At 30.8% G+C, this 20,143-nt stretch overlaps 1 protein-coding gene and 1 long non-coding RNA gene across 2 annotated transcripts; one reads left to right on the top strand and one right to left on the bottom strand.

Moving 5' to 3' along the window:
* The first annotated feature begins 761 nt into the window (after nt 1-761).
* On the top strand, nt 762-9,819 carry LOC145951672 (uncharacterized). Its single transcript, XM_083063408.1, has 2 exons — nt 762-4,098; nt 9,292-9,819. Exons 1-2 carry the CDS (start codon nt 2,370-2,372, stop codon nt 9,348-9,350), a joined length of 1,788 nt encoding a protein of 595 aa, XP_082919534.1. The 5' UTR covers nt 762-2,369; the 3' UTR covers nt 9,351-9,819.
* Nucleotides 9,820-18,529: 8,710 nt separating this feature from the next.
* Nucleotides 18,530-19,936, bottom strand: LOC145951822 (uncharacterized). The gene is made up of 2 exons (XR_014429758.1): nt 19,616-19,936; nt 18,530-19,548 (listed from the first exon to the last, which is right to left on the bottom strand). It is a non-coding gene; the product is annotated as an uncharacterized LOC145951822 (long non-coding RNA).
* Between the last annotated feature and the right edge of the window lie 207 nt (nt 19,937-20,143).

The raw sequence follows: 20,143 nt of genomic DNA, 5'->3' as shown, positions 1-20,143 counted from the left end.
TTTTGGCGGCCGTTATAATCATTAAATTTGAATTTACTCAAAAAGCCCATTTTACTTGAGGCCCATTAACTTGTTACCTTAGGGTTAAAATCACCTTTACCGTTTTACTTCCTTCCTTCACATTCAAGTTTTCTTCTTCTTCTCCGGTGATATTTCTCCTTTGCTCCTTACTGCTTTTCCTCCGCTATCATGGCCTCTTCTGTTGCTTCAACTCCTGCTCCTGTTGCTTCAATAGTATCTCCTGCCACTACTACTGGGGCCGCTTCATCTCCAGTTTTGTCCACGACTATGGCTACCGCCACGGCGACTACCATGGCTACTGCCACTTCCACTCAACCAAGTTCTTTATTAATGGCTAACGCGCGAGTGCATACCATCCCAGATGGCAATGAAACCTTCGTACCTATTCCTGATAGAATGTCATAACGAACGATCTCTTCAAATATATATTTTATCTCCAAGCTTCAAATATTATTTATTCTCTTCAACTCTCCTAAGAATTGACTATTTATCTCTAAACTGCACATATTATCTTAGATCACTACCCCCATTCAACATGCATGGATTTCAAGATTTCACCACCATATGGATTTATTTCTAAACTCCAAAATCTACCTTCTCCAAATATTTCACTACCCGTTGAAAATGGATCTCCCATTGCTTATTCGTATTTTTAGATCGCATAATTTTACTAATAATATGACTATATATAGAGAGGAAATTCTCTTTAATGAAAGTGATAAATCATAATTTGATATGTATCTTTTCCTTTAATTTAGCTATTTTACATTCAATTCATGGCTAATTATAGGATTTAGATAGATATGTGTGTTGTTGGGCCTAATTGGATAGTTGGGAATTATTATTCAAAATTTTCGCTGTTTTTGGGCTGATGAACATGTCTCTGTTTTCAGGCCATAACTTGGGCTGTGGTGATCCAAATCGAGCAAACTCGGTGGCCCTGGAAAGCTACGACAAAGACCTAAATATTTGCAGAAGGAGCGGTTGGCAAATTCGTCCATCTAGAAGGTCCAATTCGGTGGTCAAAAATCGGTGCGGAAATGGAATCCAACTCATCCCACCAACAACACCAACTCATCCCACCAACTCTCCCATTTCGTTTTGTCTACTCTTTTCCCCATTATTTTACAATTTTTTTGTGTTGTATGAAGGCTATAAATAGGCCTTCACTTCTCCATTGCAAGATGTCCCAAAACACCTTCAAATAAGTTACTCTTGGGTGTTCTTCTACCTCCCTTTCTTCTTCTTCTTCTCAATTTCTTCTTAGTCTTTCTTGTTATTTAATGTTATAATGTCTTTTAATTTTATGGATAGCTAAGTTTCTAATTCAGCTTGTGGTAATAAGTTCTAATGGATTTTGAGGTTTGAAGAAAATTTTGTGTATCCTCAACTCTTAATAATTGAATTTACCTTTATCTTTCTATCTTGTTTATGCTTATATAATTGAATTTGAATTGATCACTTAAATTCATTACATAAGATGTTCTCATTAACTCCTTGAACTAAGACCTATGTGATGCTTACTTACATTGGACTTAAGAAGGAATGCAAGACCAAGAATTATGTGACACTTGTTTACATTAATTTTGAGAAAGACAAAGGAACATTCATGGACTTAATTGATTGACTCATTAATTGTTTGCCGATTCAAGGACTTAGAGTTTAACTAGGGATTAAATGTGAATGAATAATTATAACCTTGTTAACTCAAATCATGTTTGCTTAAACATTTGAAGAATCTCCTAAATTAATTGACGCTTGATTGATTAACTTTGGGACAAGCAAGAATTGATTAATTAAATTCTCCAATGGATGGCTTGTTGGATTCTTGGACTTAGAGACCAAATAGGGATTAAATTTGGACGCTTGATCCTAACCTAATGGACTCAAATGATGTTCGCTTGAACTTTGGAAAGAATCTATTTAAGTTTTGTTGGTGCTTAACTAATTGAACTTAAATGCAAGAAATTAATTATTATTTGAGATTGAGATTTTGAACCAAGGATAAATCCAAAGAACGAAAATCCACAAGTTGAAGTTTTTATCATCTAAGTTTATTATTCAACTTCTTGTTCTAAAAATTATATCAAACTCCAAACCCCCCCTTTTCCAAAATTTTGTTAATATTGCTAATATAATAAAAAGAATTTCCTTTGATCCTCGAGAGACGACTTTAGGGCACTACTGTGCTACAAGTTTAAACTCATTTTATTTTGTGTTTGATAGAGGCTTCGACAACCTCTCGTCAAATTGGCGCCGTAGCCGGGGATTAAAGGTGTCATTTTGTTATATTAGATATCTTTCATTTTATTTTATTTTCATTTTCTCTTTGTATTTTTGTGTAGTGTATGACAAGATCTTCTACTAGTCCTTTACTTGATTTGGATCCTGAAATTGAAAGAACACTAAGGATAACTAGAAGAAGACTTTTTAGAAACACTTTGAGTAATCAAAACAATAACATGGCTGATAATAGAACACTAAAACAATTGGTTGCACCCGATGTTTCAAATCCACCTTTATGCATTCAATTTTCTGCTAACGAGGATGACTGTGAACTAAAATCAAGTTTAGTTCATTTGTTACCCAAATTTCATGGACTTTCAGGTGAAGATCCCCACAAGCACTTGAAAGAGTTTCATGTTGTATGTTCAACCATGAAACCTGCTGGTAGCAATGAAGAAAGCATAAAGTTGAAAGCATTCCAGTTTTCACTAGTTGATGCAGCCAAGGAGTGGTTGTATTATCTCCCTCCTAAAAGAGTCACATGGGATGAAATGAAGAGGCTGTTTCTAGAAAAATACTTTCCTGCTTCTAGAACTGCAGCCATAAGAAAGAACATATGTGGCATCAAGCAAATGAATGATGAAACACTGCATGACTATTGGGAGAGATTCAAGAGGCTGTGTGCAAGCTGTCCACAACATCAAATCAGTGAGCAACTTCTAATTCAATACTTCTATGAAGGTCTCTTACCAATGGATAGAAGCATGATCGATGCTGCTAGTGGTGGTGCTCTAATGGATAAAACTCCTGCTGCTGCCAAAGACTTGATTGCAAATATGGCAGCCAACACACAACAATTTGGTGCAACAAGAGGAACTAGTTCAAGGTCAGTAAATGAGGTACAATTATCTAGTACTGAACATCAAAGACTAGAGAATAGATTAGATGAATTGACCTCTTTGGTGCGAGGATTGGCCATGATGAAACAAGCGCCTGCTAAACTCTGTGGCATTTGTGCTTGTCCCTCTCATCCAACTGATGCATGCCCTCAGCTACAAGAAGATAATCCCGAAGAAGTAGCTGCTGTAAATAACTTCCCAAATTCCTCACAACCAAGAAATGACCAAGCCAGAAATAACTTCAATCCCAGATACAATGATCATCCTGGTTTCAGATGGAGCAACAACAACACATCACAACAACAACCATTTCCAAATAGGCAACCTTTCCAACAAGCTCCAAGGCAGTCAATGCAACAACCACAACAACAACAAAATAACCCTTCCTTGGAGGACCTTGTAAAACAAATGGCAATGCAAAACCTGCAATTCCAACAAAGAACTGATGCTAGCATTCAAAACTTGGAAAATCAAGTGGGACAAATGGCATCTTCCATAAGCCAACTTCAAGCACAAGGATCAAGTAAGTTGCCTTCTCAAACTATTCCTAATCCTACAGGAAATGTTAGTGCCATCACGCTTAGATCTGGAAAGATTGTGGAAGTTAAAAATGATGTGAAACCTGCCACTACATCTGAGAAATCTGAAAACAAGGAGAAGCAATCTTTCCAGTCAAAGGATGAAAATCCAAGCATTCCACTACCCTTTCCACAAAGAGTTTTACAAACTAGGAAAGCTGAAGCTGAAAAAGATAAAGAATTGCTTGAGACTTTCAGAAAGGTAGAAGTAAACATTCCTCTGCTAGATGCAATCAAACAAATCCCTAGATATGCCAAATTCTTGAAGGAAATGTGCACCCATAAAAGAAGGCTGAAAGGGAATGAAAAAATAAGTCTGGGAGAGAATGTTTCTGCTATCATTCAACCAATGCCTCAGAAATGCAAGGATCCAGGTATGTTCACTATCCCTTGTACAATAGGTAATTGCATATTTGAAAATGCCATGTTAGACTTAGGTGCATCTATCAATGTCATGCCTATGTCTATCTTTAAATCTTTGGGGCTTGGTCCTTTAATTCCAACTGGTGTGGTGATTCAACTTGCAAATAGAAGTAGTACTTACCCTTCAGGATTAATTGAAGATGTCTTAGTTAGAGTAGGAGAACTAATTTTTCCTGCTGACTTTTATATCCTAGAGATGGAGGGTGAAACTACAACTAAGGTACCAATCATTTTAGGTAGACCTTTTCTTAAAACTGCAAAAACAAAAATAGATGTGCATGCTGGAACTCTTTCCTTAGAGTTTGGTGATAATATAGTCAAGTTCAACATTCTAGATGCCATGAAACACCCTAGGGAAGAACACTCTGTATTTCACATTGATTTGTTGGATGACTTGGTTGATTGTTATGCACATGACCATTTATGCATTGAATTTCCTGACATACATGATCTTGATGATACCATAAATTGTCATTCATGCATAAACAATAAATCAGAATGTGCTGCTTGTACTGAAATAGAAAATTTTTAAGCACTAACAATTTTGCTGAGGAATATGAAAAAGAAAAATATGCAGAAATTTTAGCTGCAGAATTGATAACAACAAACAGAATGTTGCCCTCCATTGTGCAACCACCAGCATTAGAGCTAAAACCGCTTCCGGATCATTTGAAGTATGCTTACCTTGAAGAAGGTTGTAAACTTCCGGTCATTGTTGCAAAAGACTTAGATGCTGAACAAGAAAGGATGTTGTTACAAGTTTTGAAGGACAACAAAAAGGCAATAGGGTGGACACTTGCAGATCTCCCTGGAATCAGTCCTTCCACCTGTATGCATCGAATTCTCCTTGAAGAAGATGCTAAACCAGTAAGGCAACCTCAAAGGAGACTCAATCCTCAAATTTTGGAAGTAGTAAAGAAAGAGATATCTAAGTTGCTCCAAGCAGGTATCATATATCATATCTCTGATAGCAAATGGGTAAGCCCTGTTCAAGTTGTTCCAAAAAAATCTGGAGTGACTGTAGTGGCAAACAAGGACAATGAACTAATTCCAACTAGAGTACAAAATAGTTGGAGAGTTTGCATTGACTATAGAAAATTGAACCAAGCCACAAGAAAAGATCACTTTCCACTGCCATTCATTGATCAAATGCTTGAACGATTGGCTGGCAAGTCCCATTACTGCTTTTTGGATGGATACTCAGGATACTTCCAAATCCACATAGCACCTGAAGACCAACATAAGACCACATTCACTTGTCCTTTTGGAACTTTTGCATACAGAAGGATGCCATTCGGCCTATGCAATGCTCCTGGTACATTTCAGAGATGTATGGTAAGTATTTTCTCTGAATTTCTAGAAGATTGTATGGAAGTTTTTATGGATGATTTTACTGTCTATGGGTCTTGTTTTAAAACATGTCTAGATAATTTATCCAAGGTGCTACACAAATGCATTGACTCTAATCTTGTCTTGAATTTTGAAAAATGTCATTTCATGGTAAAACAAGGCATAGTCTTAGGTCATGTCATTTCTGAAAGAGGTATTGAGGTAGATCCTGCTAAAGTAGACGTCATTTCTGGTTTATCTTACCCTGCATGTGTGCGGGAAGTGCGTTCCTTTCTTGGTCATGCAGGATTTTATAGCCGTTTTATCAAAGGCTTCAGCAAGATAGCATTGCCACTGTCTCGCTTGCTACAAAAGGATGTTGAATTCAATTTTGACCAAAAGTGCAAGGAGGCATTCCATACACTGAAGAAAGCTTTGACAAGCACGCCTGTAATACAACCACCATACTGGACACTCCCTTTTGAACTGATGTGTGATGCATCCAACTATGCTCTGGGAGCAGTTTTGGCCCAAAGAATGGGCAAGGCACCTCATGTCATATATTATGCTTCTAGAACTTTGGATGCTGCACAAGCCAATTACACTACCACAGAAAAGGAACTCTTGGCTATTGTTTTTGCATTAGACAAATTTCGATCTTATTTGCTAGGTTCCAAGGTGATAGTGTTCTCTGATCATGCTGCTTTGAAGTTCCTACTAAAAAAACCAGATGCAAAACCTAGGTTACTACGGTGGATGCTTTTACTCCAAGAATTTGATTTGGAAATAAGGGATAAAAGTGGAGCTAAAAACTTGGTTGCTGATCACTTGAGCAGAATTGAACAACCACTTGATCCGATACCCATACATGATACTTTTCCTGATGAGCAATTGTTGAAAGTTCAGACAGTCATTCCATGGTTCGCCGATTTGGTAAACTTTCTTGTTGCTAATGTTCTGCCTAAAAAAGCATCTAAATCTTACATTGCTAAATTAAAGAGTGATGAAAAATATTTTGTATGGGATGATCCTTATCTTTGGAAATATGGTAGTGACCAAATAATTAGGAGATGCATACCTGATCATGAAATTCACTCTATTCTTAGCTTTTGTCATAATCATGCATGTGGTGGTCATTTTGGTCCCCAACGAACAGCTAGGAAAATTTTGGAATCAGGATTTTATTGGCCTACTATTTTCCATGATGCATATCAATTTTGTAAAACTTGTGAACAATGTCAAAGGACTGGTAATATAACTCGAAGGAATGAGATGCCCCAACAACCTATGTTATTTTGTGAAATTTTTTATGTTTGGGGTATAGATTTCATGGGTCCATTTCCCACATCCTTTGGTTTTGTTTACATTTTACTTGCTGTTGATTATGTATCCAAGTGGGTGGAAGCTAAAGCCACTCGAACTGATGATTCAAAAGTTGTTGTGGATTTTGTTAGGTCTAACATTTTCTGCAGATTTGGCATTCCAAGAGCCATCATCAGTGATCAAGGGACGCATTTTTGCAACCGCAATTTGGAAAGCCTCTTGAGAAAATATGGTGTTGTACATAAAACTGCTACACCGTATCATCCTCAATCAAATGGACAAGCTGAGGTGTCAAATCGAGAGATAAAACAAATTTTGGAGAAAACAGTCCAACCAAACAGAAAGGATTGGAGTAAGAGACTTGAAGATGCTCTGTGGGCTTATAGAACTGCATACAAAACACCAATTGGGATGTCACCTTTTCGATTGGTCTTTGGTAAAGCATGTCACCTTCCAGTGGAAATTGAGCATAAGTCATATTGGGCAGTAAAACAATGCAACTTAGCTTATGACAAAGCTGGCATGGAAAGAAAGTTGCAATTACAAGAACTTGAAGAGATTCGCTTAGAGGCTTATGAGAACTCAAAAATGTACAAAGAGAAGACCAAAATTATCCATGACAAAATGATATCAAGAAAGGAATTCTCTGTTGGACAAAAAGTTCTTCTTTACAATTCTCGCCTCAAGCTCATGCCCGGAAAGCTTCGTTCCAGATGGATAGGACCTTTTGTAGTTACTGATGTGTTCCCTCATGGAGCAGTAGAGATCAAGAGTGAATCATCACAAAATAAATTTAAGGTCAATGGCCACAGACTAAAAATTTTTCATGCAAGTGAAGGATACCAAGAGCAAACTATTAAGGAACTCAGCTTGCATGATCCATTCCAACCTCCATAAATGAGGGAGTTTCTTTATCCTCTCCTTTTATTTCACTTGTCGTAATTTACATTGCATAACATTGAGGACAATGTGAGATTTAAGTGTGGGGGGGATTATTCGTTAGATGTTTTTGTTATTTTGGGTTTTATGTTTGGTTGTTATGTAAAATTTTGCATGTTTCTCTTTGATTTATGGGTTTTGATAGTTTTTAGGCACTTGCTTCACTCTAAGATATGAGTTACTTGATGTTACATGGATTGAAATCCCTGTCTTTCTCTGCTTGTAAAGTTGATTATGAGGTTTGAGAGGTTGAATTGAAGGTGACAGATATACCCTGTGTGAGGAATTAAGCTATTCTCTATTCTTTCTTGTGTGATATGCCTCTTGATTGCTTGCACAGTTGCCTTGTCTTGACTCTATTTGATACTTCTTGATTCACATGCATGTTTGGATATGATTAAGGCATTTTTGTTCCTATAAGCCTCTAGCCAAATAAGCCTACCTTGAATTAACTCCTTTGATAACCCCTGCTAAGCCTATTTACCCTTCTTTATTTGAAGCTCATTACAAGCCTTAAGTGAAAAACCAAGATCACCTTAACCTTAGGGAATTTTGGAGCTTTGGAATAGTTTTGGGAATAAATTCTTGAATAAGTAAGGGATGTATCATTGGTTATTAAATTTTGGCTAGTTAATTCTTCCTGTTGTATATGTCTTAGTGTTTCATGATGTGTGACAAAAAAAAAACAAAAAAACAAAAACAAAAAAAAACAAAAAAAACAAAAAAAAAAACAAAAAAAACAAAACACACAAAAAAAAAATTTAGTTGTTTTGAGGAAAAGGAAAATAATTGGTGTTGGAGGTGTATTAGCAATTTTTGGGTTTGCTCTTATGCTTATTTCATACTTATTCCCCATTGCTCTTATAGTTCCTCTGATTTATAGCTACTTATCCTAAATTTTATCCCACCTTGTCCTTGACCACATTACAACCCTGAAAAGACCTTATGATCCTTTTGTGCATGTTTATTGGGCATTGATTTTAGAGGCTTGCCAAGTCTATCTGTTGCTTGTTTTTTCATGAGTGCTTTGAGAGTATACAGTTGCCTAGACACTTGAGAGATACAGTGATACAGTGCATCTTGTGAGGTTCTGTTACTTTTGATTCACCTCTTGAGCTGATTAATTATCTTGCCATGCCTTGAAATGCTTGGATAATTTCCATAAGTGTCTAGTTTCTCTGACTCTTTTTGTGTTGAACGTTGTCTACTCCTTTTTTTTTTTTCTAGGATTCATTTAGGATTGTGCAAATCTATTTGTTTTCTTGTGTGTATTGTTTTCTCTGTTTCTTCCTGTTTCGTCATTTTCTTTGATATTGTTCTTTGCTTTGCTTTCATGATTTTGCCCAGGAGTGCAAAAAGCTAAGTGTGGGGGTATTTGATAAATCATAATTTGATATGTATCTTTTCCTTTAATTTAGCTATTTTACATTCCAGTCATGGCTAATTATAGGATTTAGATAGATATGTGTGTTGTTAGGCCTAATTGGATAGTTGGGAATTATTATTCAAAATTTTCGCTGTTTTTGGGCTGATGAACATGTCTCGGTTTTCAGGCCATAACTTGGGCTGTGGTGATCCAAATGGAGCAAACTCGGTGGCCATGGAAAGCTAATACAAAGACCTAAATATTTACAGAAGGAGCCGTTGGCAAATTCGTCCATCTAGAAGGTCCAATTCGGTGGTCAAAAATCGGTGCGGAAATGGAATCCAACTCATCCCACCAACAACACCAACTCATCCCACCAACTCTCCCATTTCGTTTTGTCTACTCTTTTCCCCATTATTTTACAATTTTTTTGTGTTGTATGAAGGCTATAAATAGGCCTTCACTTCTCCATTGCAAGATGTCCCAAAACACTTTCAAATAAGTTACTCTTGGGTGTTCTTCTACCTCCCTTTCTTCTTCTTCTTCTCAATTTCTTCTTAGTCTTTCTTGTTATTTAATGTTATAATGTCTTTTAATTTTATGGATAGCTAAGTTTCTAATTCAGCTTGTGGTAATAAGTTCTAATGGATTTTGAGGTTTGAAGAAAATTTTGTGTATCCTCAACTCTTAATAATTGAATTTACCTTTATCTTTCTATCTTGTTTATGCTTATATAATTGAATTTGAATTGATCACTTAAATTCATTACATAAGATGTTCTCATTAACTCCTTGAACTAAGACCTATGTGATGCTTACTTACATTGGACTTAAGAAGGAATGCAAGACCAAGAATTATGTGACACTTGTTTACATTAATTTTGAGAAAGACAAAGGAACATTCATGGACTTAATTGATTGACTCATTAATTGTTTGCCGATTCAAGGACTTAGAGTTTAACTAGGGATTAAATGTGAATGAATAATTCTAACCTTGTTAACTCAAATCATGTTTGCTTAAACATTTGAAGAATCTCCTAAATTAATTGACGCTTGATTGATTAACTTTGGGACAAGCAAGAATTGATTAATTAAATTCTCCAATGGATGGCTTGTTGGATTCTTGGACTTAGAGACCAAATAGGGATTAAATTTGGACGCTTGATCCTAACCTAATGGACTCAAATGATGTTCGCTTGAACTTTGGAAAGAATCTATTTAAGTTTTGTTGGTGCTTAACTAATTGAACTTAAATGTAAGAAATTAATTATTATTTGAGATTGAGATTTTGAACCAAGGATAAATCCAAAGAACGAAAATCCACAAGTTGAAGTTTTTATCATCTAAGTTTATTATTCAACTTCTTGTTCTAAAAATTATATCAAACTCCAAACCCCCCCTTTTCCAAAATTTTGTTAATATTGCTAATATAATAAAAAGAATTTCCTTTGATCCTCGAGAGACGACTTTAGGGCACTACTGTGCTACAAGTTTAAACTCATTTTATTTTGTGTTTGATAGAGGCTTCGACAACCTCTCGTCAGAAAGAATTTTAGAATATATTTTATAACAGCATTTTTAAGCATTTTTTTGTCAATGATGAGATTTTTAAGAGTTCTTTTAACTTTTCATCTAATTTAATTTTTTTTATCATATTTAAATTTTAATATTTTTTAAATATATTATTAATAATTAAAAATAATCTCATGTAACAATATAAAAATATTTATCATAAATCTATAATATAATAATATATTTTTAAAAATATATATTTAAATAAATTGTAAATATAATTTATATATTTAAATATAGTATTTATTTATAATTTATTATAAATTTACGTTATATAATATTTAACATATATTACACATATTAAAATATCAAATTAATCTTTAAAATATAAAAATTAATAATTGACTAAAGGACGATAGGTTGACATAGTTGTCTCATAGTTTTTAGTAGCTTGAAGTATACGCACCAATAGAACAAAATCCCCAGCAACAGTGACCCGAAGAAAATTCCGAGGCCTATTAGTGGCAATGTAAAAGCTTGACTATGAATAAAACTACTGTGATCTTCGTCTAACTCTGCATTGGAAACCTGAAAAAGTTGGCGAGAATGGTGCAAAAACAGTTGATGATGCTGGCCATCAACATTACTATGTCTATGAATTGAAGGGTTGCGGTTGGTCGCGACCAGTGCTGCTGTTGAGAACAAAATCAGAATGCATGCGATTATGGACATCAAGAGTGGCTTTGTCGACATTGTGTTAATTGGTAGAGAACAATTATTAGATAGTTCAAAGTGCCTAATTTATGTATTTTTTTATCGCTTGTGAGAGAGAAGGAACAACGCATCTCAGTCATTGCATGCATGATCATTGTAAATGAAGCAATTGCATGCATTATAGAAAATTATAAATGAACATTATTGTATGCATGATAAATATTAATTAGGATAAAATATGCTTATTCTATTATAATATTAAATCTACAATTTTCATCGCTCTATTTTTAATTCTATAATTTTAATCTCTTAATTTTATAAAAATTTATAATTTTAAAGTTTTTTAGTAAATATTCATCCATTGATTATTAAAAATATAATATTAATTATGATATAATATTAAAAGATAACACAATAATTAATATTTAAATTAATTTATATTTTTATTATTTATTTTTATTATATCTTACTATTTTTATAAGATAAAATTAAAAATTAATAGTGATATTTAATTTAAATATCAATTGTGATGTTATATAGTGAATGTCAAATCGTATATAAGATTATAATTTTAATGATGAATGAATAAATATTTAATAAAGGAAACTTAAATTATGAACTAAAATTTATTGATGAGTGCCAAACAGGCGTTTCTTCTAAAACGGCCTTCACTGCACTAAGGCAGTCCTGTATCATATTTTAATTAAATTTTATATATATCCACGTTCTCAGCAAAGAATCAATCCCATATTTTTTATACCAAACCGGTCTTCATACCAGAATGACGACTTTCTAGGGCCCAACCTTGGTTCAAACCCCTCGTGTAATGCTTTAAAGCCAAGAAAAAATATGTATAGGATGCTTTATATATACGAGTAATTCATAAAAAATAGTTCATGAGAATATTTTTAATAAAAGAGAGTATTGGAGTCATTAAGTCATAATATTCCCTTTCCTAAAATTGCTCCTTAATTTCAAATTCAAAATATTCATTTATTTGTCATTTACTATTGTTGTAACAATCCCTATAATTTAGCTTTATGGTGTAGGTTATAAATACATACCATGTACACATGTTTAGTAAGTTTGGAAATTATTCAATCAAATCCTTTATTCACAGAGAGAACATGAGGTAATTCATATAAAAATTTCCAATTGAGATACAATAGTTCATGTTTTTAACTTTTTTCTTTAAGTTGAGATAAAAATATGTTAGAAATTATTATGGTTAGAGTATATTAATAATGTTACATTTTTTATAAATATCATTTTTAATTCTTAATTAATCAATTACTACTCCTTCCATTTCTTATTATAAAATATTTTTAATCAAATCATACAAACTAATATAAATAATTATATTAGTTAATTTTATTGAATTTATAAAAAAATCAGGATGTACAAATTATATCCTTCTTATTTATCATTAAATTTTTACAAAATAAAAATATTATTTCATATCAAAATATCAAAAGTTATGCATTAATATCAATAAAATTAGTAAATGACAATTGAAAATTTTTTAAAAATGAGAAAAATATATTTATTTATCAAATTTTATTCTCATTATACAATAATAAGAATGACATATATATCTTCACAATCTTTAGAACAAAGGAAGAAAAATAAAATTAATATTATATAAAAATTATAAACAAGTTAGTAAAAAAGGACTACAATTTTCTTTTCAATTATGTTTTATAATATATGAAAACATGATAAAGTATTAATTATATCAATATATTATCATTTATACCAACAAGTTAATTATTATTGGTCTAAGTTGAGTTGGGATACCTAGATCGTTTTGTTTGAATTAAAGTGTGAATTAAAGTTTCATATTAGTTAGAATTGGACATGTTAAGTAGTATATAAGTGAAAAAGACTCACCTACTTAATGCCTTAAGGTTTTAGGTTAAGTTGTGGTGTTAAACTCTCTTATGTAACTTACTCATTATCCATTGTATGGAGTGCTTCTTAGTGTAAAAACTCTCCAAAAGTGATATTAGAGCCAATGGTTCGACTGACTTAGACGAGTATTGACCAATATAATTGCTAGTAGATAGACTTAGGTGTAAAGTGAAGTCTCACATTGATTAGAGTTGAACATGTTAAATAATATATAAGTAAAAAAAAAATTATCTACCTAATATCTTAAAGTTTTATGTTATGTTGTCAAACTTATATGATTTACTCGTTATCTATTGTACAAAGTACTTCTTTATGTAAAAACTCTTGAAAACCTTTAAACAATGTCTCAATTCGATAGTTATGGAAAAAAAAAAACTTGATTAAAGAAGATACCACCAAAGGTTATCAAATAATCTTATATGTATTGTAATTTGTCATATAATCCATAATGTTTCCATTTAATGTCTACTTGAATTTTAACATTTATTCATTACTTCACTTAAGAATTTAATTTTTATAAAGGTAATTAACTATAACTAATAGAATAACAAAAAATTTAATGGGTTGGCATAATAGATAAATACTTTACCCTTATACATTGAAGGGACGATTATTTAGCAACAAATTTTATATAAGATAAATTATTTTAGTATGCAAAAGCTTTTCAGATCAGTGACAGTCACATGCATTATACCACCAAAGAAATTATAGCTTATGATCTAATGGGTTTGGATTGCGTGGTTTATTTTATTTCTGTAAGAATATATTGTTAAAAGAGTTTTGATCTATACTCTATGAAATCTAAAATAATTTCTTATTTTTTGTTGTTATATTTGTTTCAGTTAAGCCATATAATTAATCAAAGAGAACAGATTTCAGTTGAATATATTAGAATATTACATATCAAGTTCACAGCATTCCAAATCACATTCTTTAAATATGTGAAAGAAATTAAAGTTGGAAGATTTGGTAATATTAGGATCCATTTGAGTTTCACCGTTACTTAAGTATCTACGATATCTTTTTTTTTTTTTTTATTATCTCGTGGTTTTAGTTAATTTCATTTTTTTAATTAGTATATGATTTATGTTAATGTCATTTAAACCATCTTAAAGGATTTGTCCACGACATGACAAAATTGCAATTTCCTTCTCTTTCATAGTAAAGCCAACAACGTGTCAACTGTAGTCTACCAAACACCTACATAGAAAAAAGAAATCTTTTATTGTATTATGTGTCATTTGTATTTGCAAAGAGAAATGAAAAACTGATGATTGATATTTCAGAATAATAATAATTTGAACTTACTTTTTATACTATCCTAATTCCTTATCATTAAGTCAATTTTAATATTTTTATCTTTATTTTTAATTAGATATTAATGAATATTATTTATTTATTAAATAATTTAAGTAATAAGTAATAATGATTTTAAAAATTACTATTTTTATTATTTGGTATAATTTAAATTTGATTTTTAAATTCAAATATAAATATGTATGTATGTGCACATGTGCTTTTAAATATGTTAAATAAAATGTATTAATGAGTTTTTAATACTTTTTAATGTATATTTGATACTAATTTTTAAATTTAAATAATTATTTTTACATATATTATAAAAAATGTTTCATTCTTATTCTTTGTTTTCATTCCATTCTTTATAACATTTCAAACACAAGAGTGATAAAGATCACGACTTGTTAACTTGTTAAAAATTAGTGGTTAGATTAGACATTTTAGTTAATTGGACCGTCTCATCAACCCATCCGTTTGTTTAATTAAATATTATTTTTATTTATTTTATAATTCAAATATAATTAATGTGTCACTTTCCATTGTGATATAGTCTAATTATTGAAAAATTATTAATACTTGTATAGTAATTATCAAGGACTGTTATAATTTTTTGTTGTTAAAACATTATTAGTAGTAATTTTGATATATAAAAAAAGACTTTTAGTAATTTTTCGTTTATAATTTTGTAGTTGAAAGACAAATTAATATCATTAAATTTGTCAATTATTATAAAAAAATAAAATAAAATTTGAGTTAATGATAAAAATAAATAAAAAAAATTATTTAGCAGGCTAGCTCGTCTCTAAGTGGGACGGACCAAGATTTCTAGTATGCTTTCATCATATAGGTCTGCGCACCCTACCTTGTTTTTGGAGAGTGGATGTAGGAATAAGTCAAAACAGGTAAAGTTGGTTCATTTTGTCATTCTTATCAAGCACATCAAATAAAAAAGGCGCAAAAAAATATACAAATATAGATTGTATAGTTAGAGATAGATTAAAAAATTTAATTAAGACTATTTATATTAACAAGTTGTATATACTTTTCAATAACTCTTTATTTAAAAATTTTAAAGTTAAATATATTTTACTTAAAGCAATTTAGTTTTATGAATGAATAACTTTGAAAAAAAATTCTAAAATATATGCGAATGAGGAAAAAAAAAAACTGAAATCAAAGATGATTTTTTTCTTCTTAATTTTATTGCTATTCATATCAAAATAAATTTCTCCCTTCCTGAAAGCATGTATTTTAACATTTTTAAGCTTCATTTTGTTTTAATTGTTGTGCCCAAAGTGTGTGGGTATCCTCCAAAGTCCCACATTGAGTAGTTTTGAAGGGAGGAATGTTGTGCCCAAAGTGTGTGGGTATCCTCCAAAGTCCCACATCATGTAGTTTGAAGAAGGGAGTGGTAGACTACTACTATAAATAAGAGGTGATAGTTAGTGTCTACTCACCACAACAACATAGGTTCCAATGGGTGTATTGGGGACTTGGGTAGTTGTGTGTCATGAGAGGATTTTCAAGTTATGCCAGAAAACTTGTGTATGAAGGTTTCCAAGTTATGCCAGAAAACTTGTGATGAGAGGGTTTACAATTTTGTCCTTGTAAAAATTGTAAGTAGAGAGAAATAAAATGAGTTTGTTTTTGTTTCTCTAATTTTGTGTGTGTGCTTCCGCTGTGGCTGTTTGAAGGCTGCTTCTTTTCCCAAGATTAATAAGTTCAAAACAATTAAGTTGTGTGGTCCGACATGCTTGCAAATAAAATGTTCAATTCTCATTCAAAATGAGTCAAAGTCCATCAAGATTGAGGGGTCTGAAAAAAATTTATGTGATGAGCATGCCTTAAAAGAAGTGGTGATTTTTTCTCTTAATTAATTTGACAATGATAAAATTAATTTATTTGAAGGTTTTAAAACATACATGTTTCCCCCTTAAAAAAAATACATGTTTCCTCAATCATCAAATGAAGCACTTTTTCTATTACTTGATTTTTGTTACGTTATTTTTCGGATGTTGCATGGTAATATATTGTAAGGATTTTTTTTTTGGTACCAATTATTTTTATTTATTTATAATGTAAACATATAAAATAAAGCACTTATTATCATTATTTTATTTATATATATAGGTTTTTTAAGTATTTATTTTCGTATCTTTAATTTAGGGAAAATTATAGGTCAAAACTACTGATATCAAATTAAAACTTAAATATTTTATGAGTAATATACTCTCTCTCTTATTTTTTTGTTTTTTTTTTCGTTCAAGCACTTTTAAAATTTTCGGCAACTGATTTTAAAATAGAAATTGATTTCATATTTTAATTTTTCTCTAATAAGTTATGAAGAAAATAAATAATTAATTATTTCTATTTTAAGGATGAAATGATACTTTTAAATGTGCTTTTATACTTAAAAGAGAAATTGTTCTAAACTTCTAATATGCGTATACACAATATTCAAAGCAACGAAATATATTTGTTCTTTTTTTTTTTTTTACAAAAAGTCAAGAGAATTAATATTAATTCAATTGAATATGTGTTCTCATCATTAGTATATATTCTCGTCAAAGTAATTTTTCTGAAAAATATTATTTTGATAAAAGTTAATCTATAAAAATTCTAACGTAATTTCTTTCATTTGAGTTCATAGCAGATGTAACATCATTTTGCTCATAGTAACTTTTCAAATGAGTAATAAAACTCTTATTGAATAATTTATGACAAAAATATTATTTTGATAAAAGAATCTATAAAAATTCTAATGTAATTTCTTTCATTTGAGTTCATAGCAGATGTAACATCATTTTGCTCATAGTAACTTTTCAAATGAGTAATAAAACTCTTATTGAATAATTTATGACAAAAATATTATTTTGATAAAAGTTAATCTATAAAAATTCTAATGTAATTTCTTTCATTTGAGTATCAAAAAACCAATCCTGATTTCCTGGTGCCTCTGCATTGGAAACTTGAAGAAGTCTGCGAGGGTTGTGGTTGCTCCCTGCCATCGCTGTTGTTGAGAACACAATCATAATGTAGAAAATGATGATGGACATGGAGAGTGACTTCTTTGTCCACATTGCTTTGAATACTATGCGAGTGATGAGTGCTAGATAATGCAAATTATTTATACATTTTCAACCACGAAGAAAGATAGGAGCGTGGAATGGCATGATTATCATTGTAAATGACCAAAGGTTCTGCATGCCCACAATTCCATGCATGATCAACATTATAAATGAACATTATTGTATTATTATATGCATGGTGAATATTATAAATGTGAAAAGATCCCACGAGTGTGTGGGTTTTTACTGATGACAAACCTCTCCACTGTGAGGAAAATAAACATCTAGATTTTAATGAAGAGAGAACAAAGAGGATATGATTATTTTTCTGTCCAAAAAATGTCGTTGAATTTTGTACTTAAATTTTTAATTCATAAAATAATTAATAATAATACTACAATTATATTTGGATTAAATCAACCCTTAATATGATAATCAATTTATTAAATTTTATAAAATATTTTTCATATTTCCAGGAGTCAAAATCCTTTCTTTCTCATTGTCATCTCTTCCTTCACTTTACTCAATCCCATTCCTTTCCTTGACTGAAACCTAGGTGTTGGTGCTTGATTCTAGAAGGTGAAGCTGTTGAGAACCAAGGAAAGTTGTAAGGCTAGTCTTCCTCCTAGAAGCAATTCCATTTTTCTTCTTCTCCTTTTCTTCTTCGGGAGCTCGGATTCTTCTTCTCTGAGGTAAGGGAAGTTAGATTGCGTGCAGATTGGTTGTATAATTGCGTTTAGGAACTTAAGTGATGCGTGAATTCAGAAGATTAATGGTTAGATCGGAGAGTTGTTCATTTTCGGGGTTTCTGTAACGCCCAAATTCTAATACCCAATTTATACAATAAAAATTATAAATTTTTTTTTTATAATGTTTTCGCAATTATATCACTAATAATATCTATATATTTATTTAATAAAAGTAAAGAAAAGAATATCTTGTGAATTTAATATATAATATATCGTTCTAAAATATTTAGAATAACGTATTCTTTTACACATTATTCCTTTTTCCTTACTCTTTTAATACAATATATATATTCATAACAGAAAGAAAATTACAATTAAAATAATATGATTGACAAGTAAAGTTATAATAAATCCATCAAATAGCCTCCATATTCCAATTTCCTTCCATGTAGGACAGCAAAATGATCTGGAACCTCAAGTTGGTCCGTCTATTTATAATATATTTAATTTAAAAACAAAGAAAGGAAGGAGTAAGAACAATATCCAATAAATACAATAATTCAAAAGAATGAACAGAATTATTTATAAACAAAAATTTAACATATATATATATATAAATATATATACAAATTAAATATTAGATTTTCTTGATACAATAAAATTTGAATTATACTTGTAGTGACTAGTCAGGATAAATGAGCATCATTATAACACCAACCAAAAGATATTCCACCTCCATTTCTTACTCATTTAAATCCCCAAGGTTAAACCTCCAGCTACAAATAATTCAAACTTTATCATCTATGGTCATAGAGTATTAATTATCTTTAAAAAGAGTAAAAGACATTTTAACAAATTATATTAATCATAAAAAATTACTCAAAATAGATTTAACAATTTATCATTATTTAAGCTTTAATTAAATAACACAAATTTAAATAAAATATATTAAGAGCACTAATTAATTAAATGACAATGACAATTATTATAAAATAATTAAACAATATAAAATGTGAATATATTAATAATTATTATAGATAAGAATAATTATAGAATAAGTAATAGTAATTAAAGGTTAAACAAATATATGAGGTTAGAAACACCCCACTAAATAATAACGTAAATAAATAAACATAATAATTAAAAGTTAAGTAGTTAGATGAGGTTAGGAACACCTCACTGAATAAATATAATAATAACATAAATAAACATTGTAATTAAAAGTTAAGTAGTTAAATGAGGTTAAGAACACCTCACTGAATAATTATAACAATAACATAGTAATTAAAAGTTAAGTAGTTAGATGAGGTTAGGAACACCTCACTGAATAAATATATAAATATAGTAATTAAAAGTTAAGGAGTTAGATGAGGTTAGTAACACCTCACTGAATAAATATAACAATAATGAGGTTAGGGGCACCTCACTAAATAAATATAAGCAAATAGATGAGGTTAGGGATACCCCACTAAATAAATAAATAAATAAATATAGTGACATAAATAAATATACATAATAGTATATAAGATTTTAAAGAGATAAGGTTCTCCTCCCCCTTACCTAGATAAACAAGAGCTACCACTTGAGCAGAACCTCCTCTTTTGGATTCCCTCTCTCTTTCCTCTCTCTATTTCTCCAGAATTTTCTTCTCTCTAGAATTCTAAATTTTCAAAACCTTAGGCCCCTATTTATAGAAATTTTGAAATTACTATGCACTATGCACTATTCATTAAAATAATATTATAAATTACTATGCACTATGCACTATTCATTAAAATAATAAAATTTATTAAAATTTATAAACTTCAGATCCGCAGCCCCCTCTGTAGCCGCCAGTTACTGTGCAC

The sequence above is a fragment of the Cajanus cajan genome, chromosome 9 (genome assembly GCF_000230855.2).
Source record: "Cajanus cajan strain Asha chromosome 9, NIPB_CcT2T_4, whole genome shotgun sequence".
Taxonomy (NCBI): domain Eukaryota; kingdom Viridiplantae; phylum Streptophyta; class Magnoliopsida; order Fabales; family Fabaceae; genus Cajanus; species Cajanus cajan.
The sequence above is the reverse complement of the archived record's forward strand: the minus strand, read 5'-3'. Positions and strand labels throughout refer to the sequence as shown.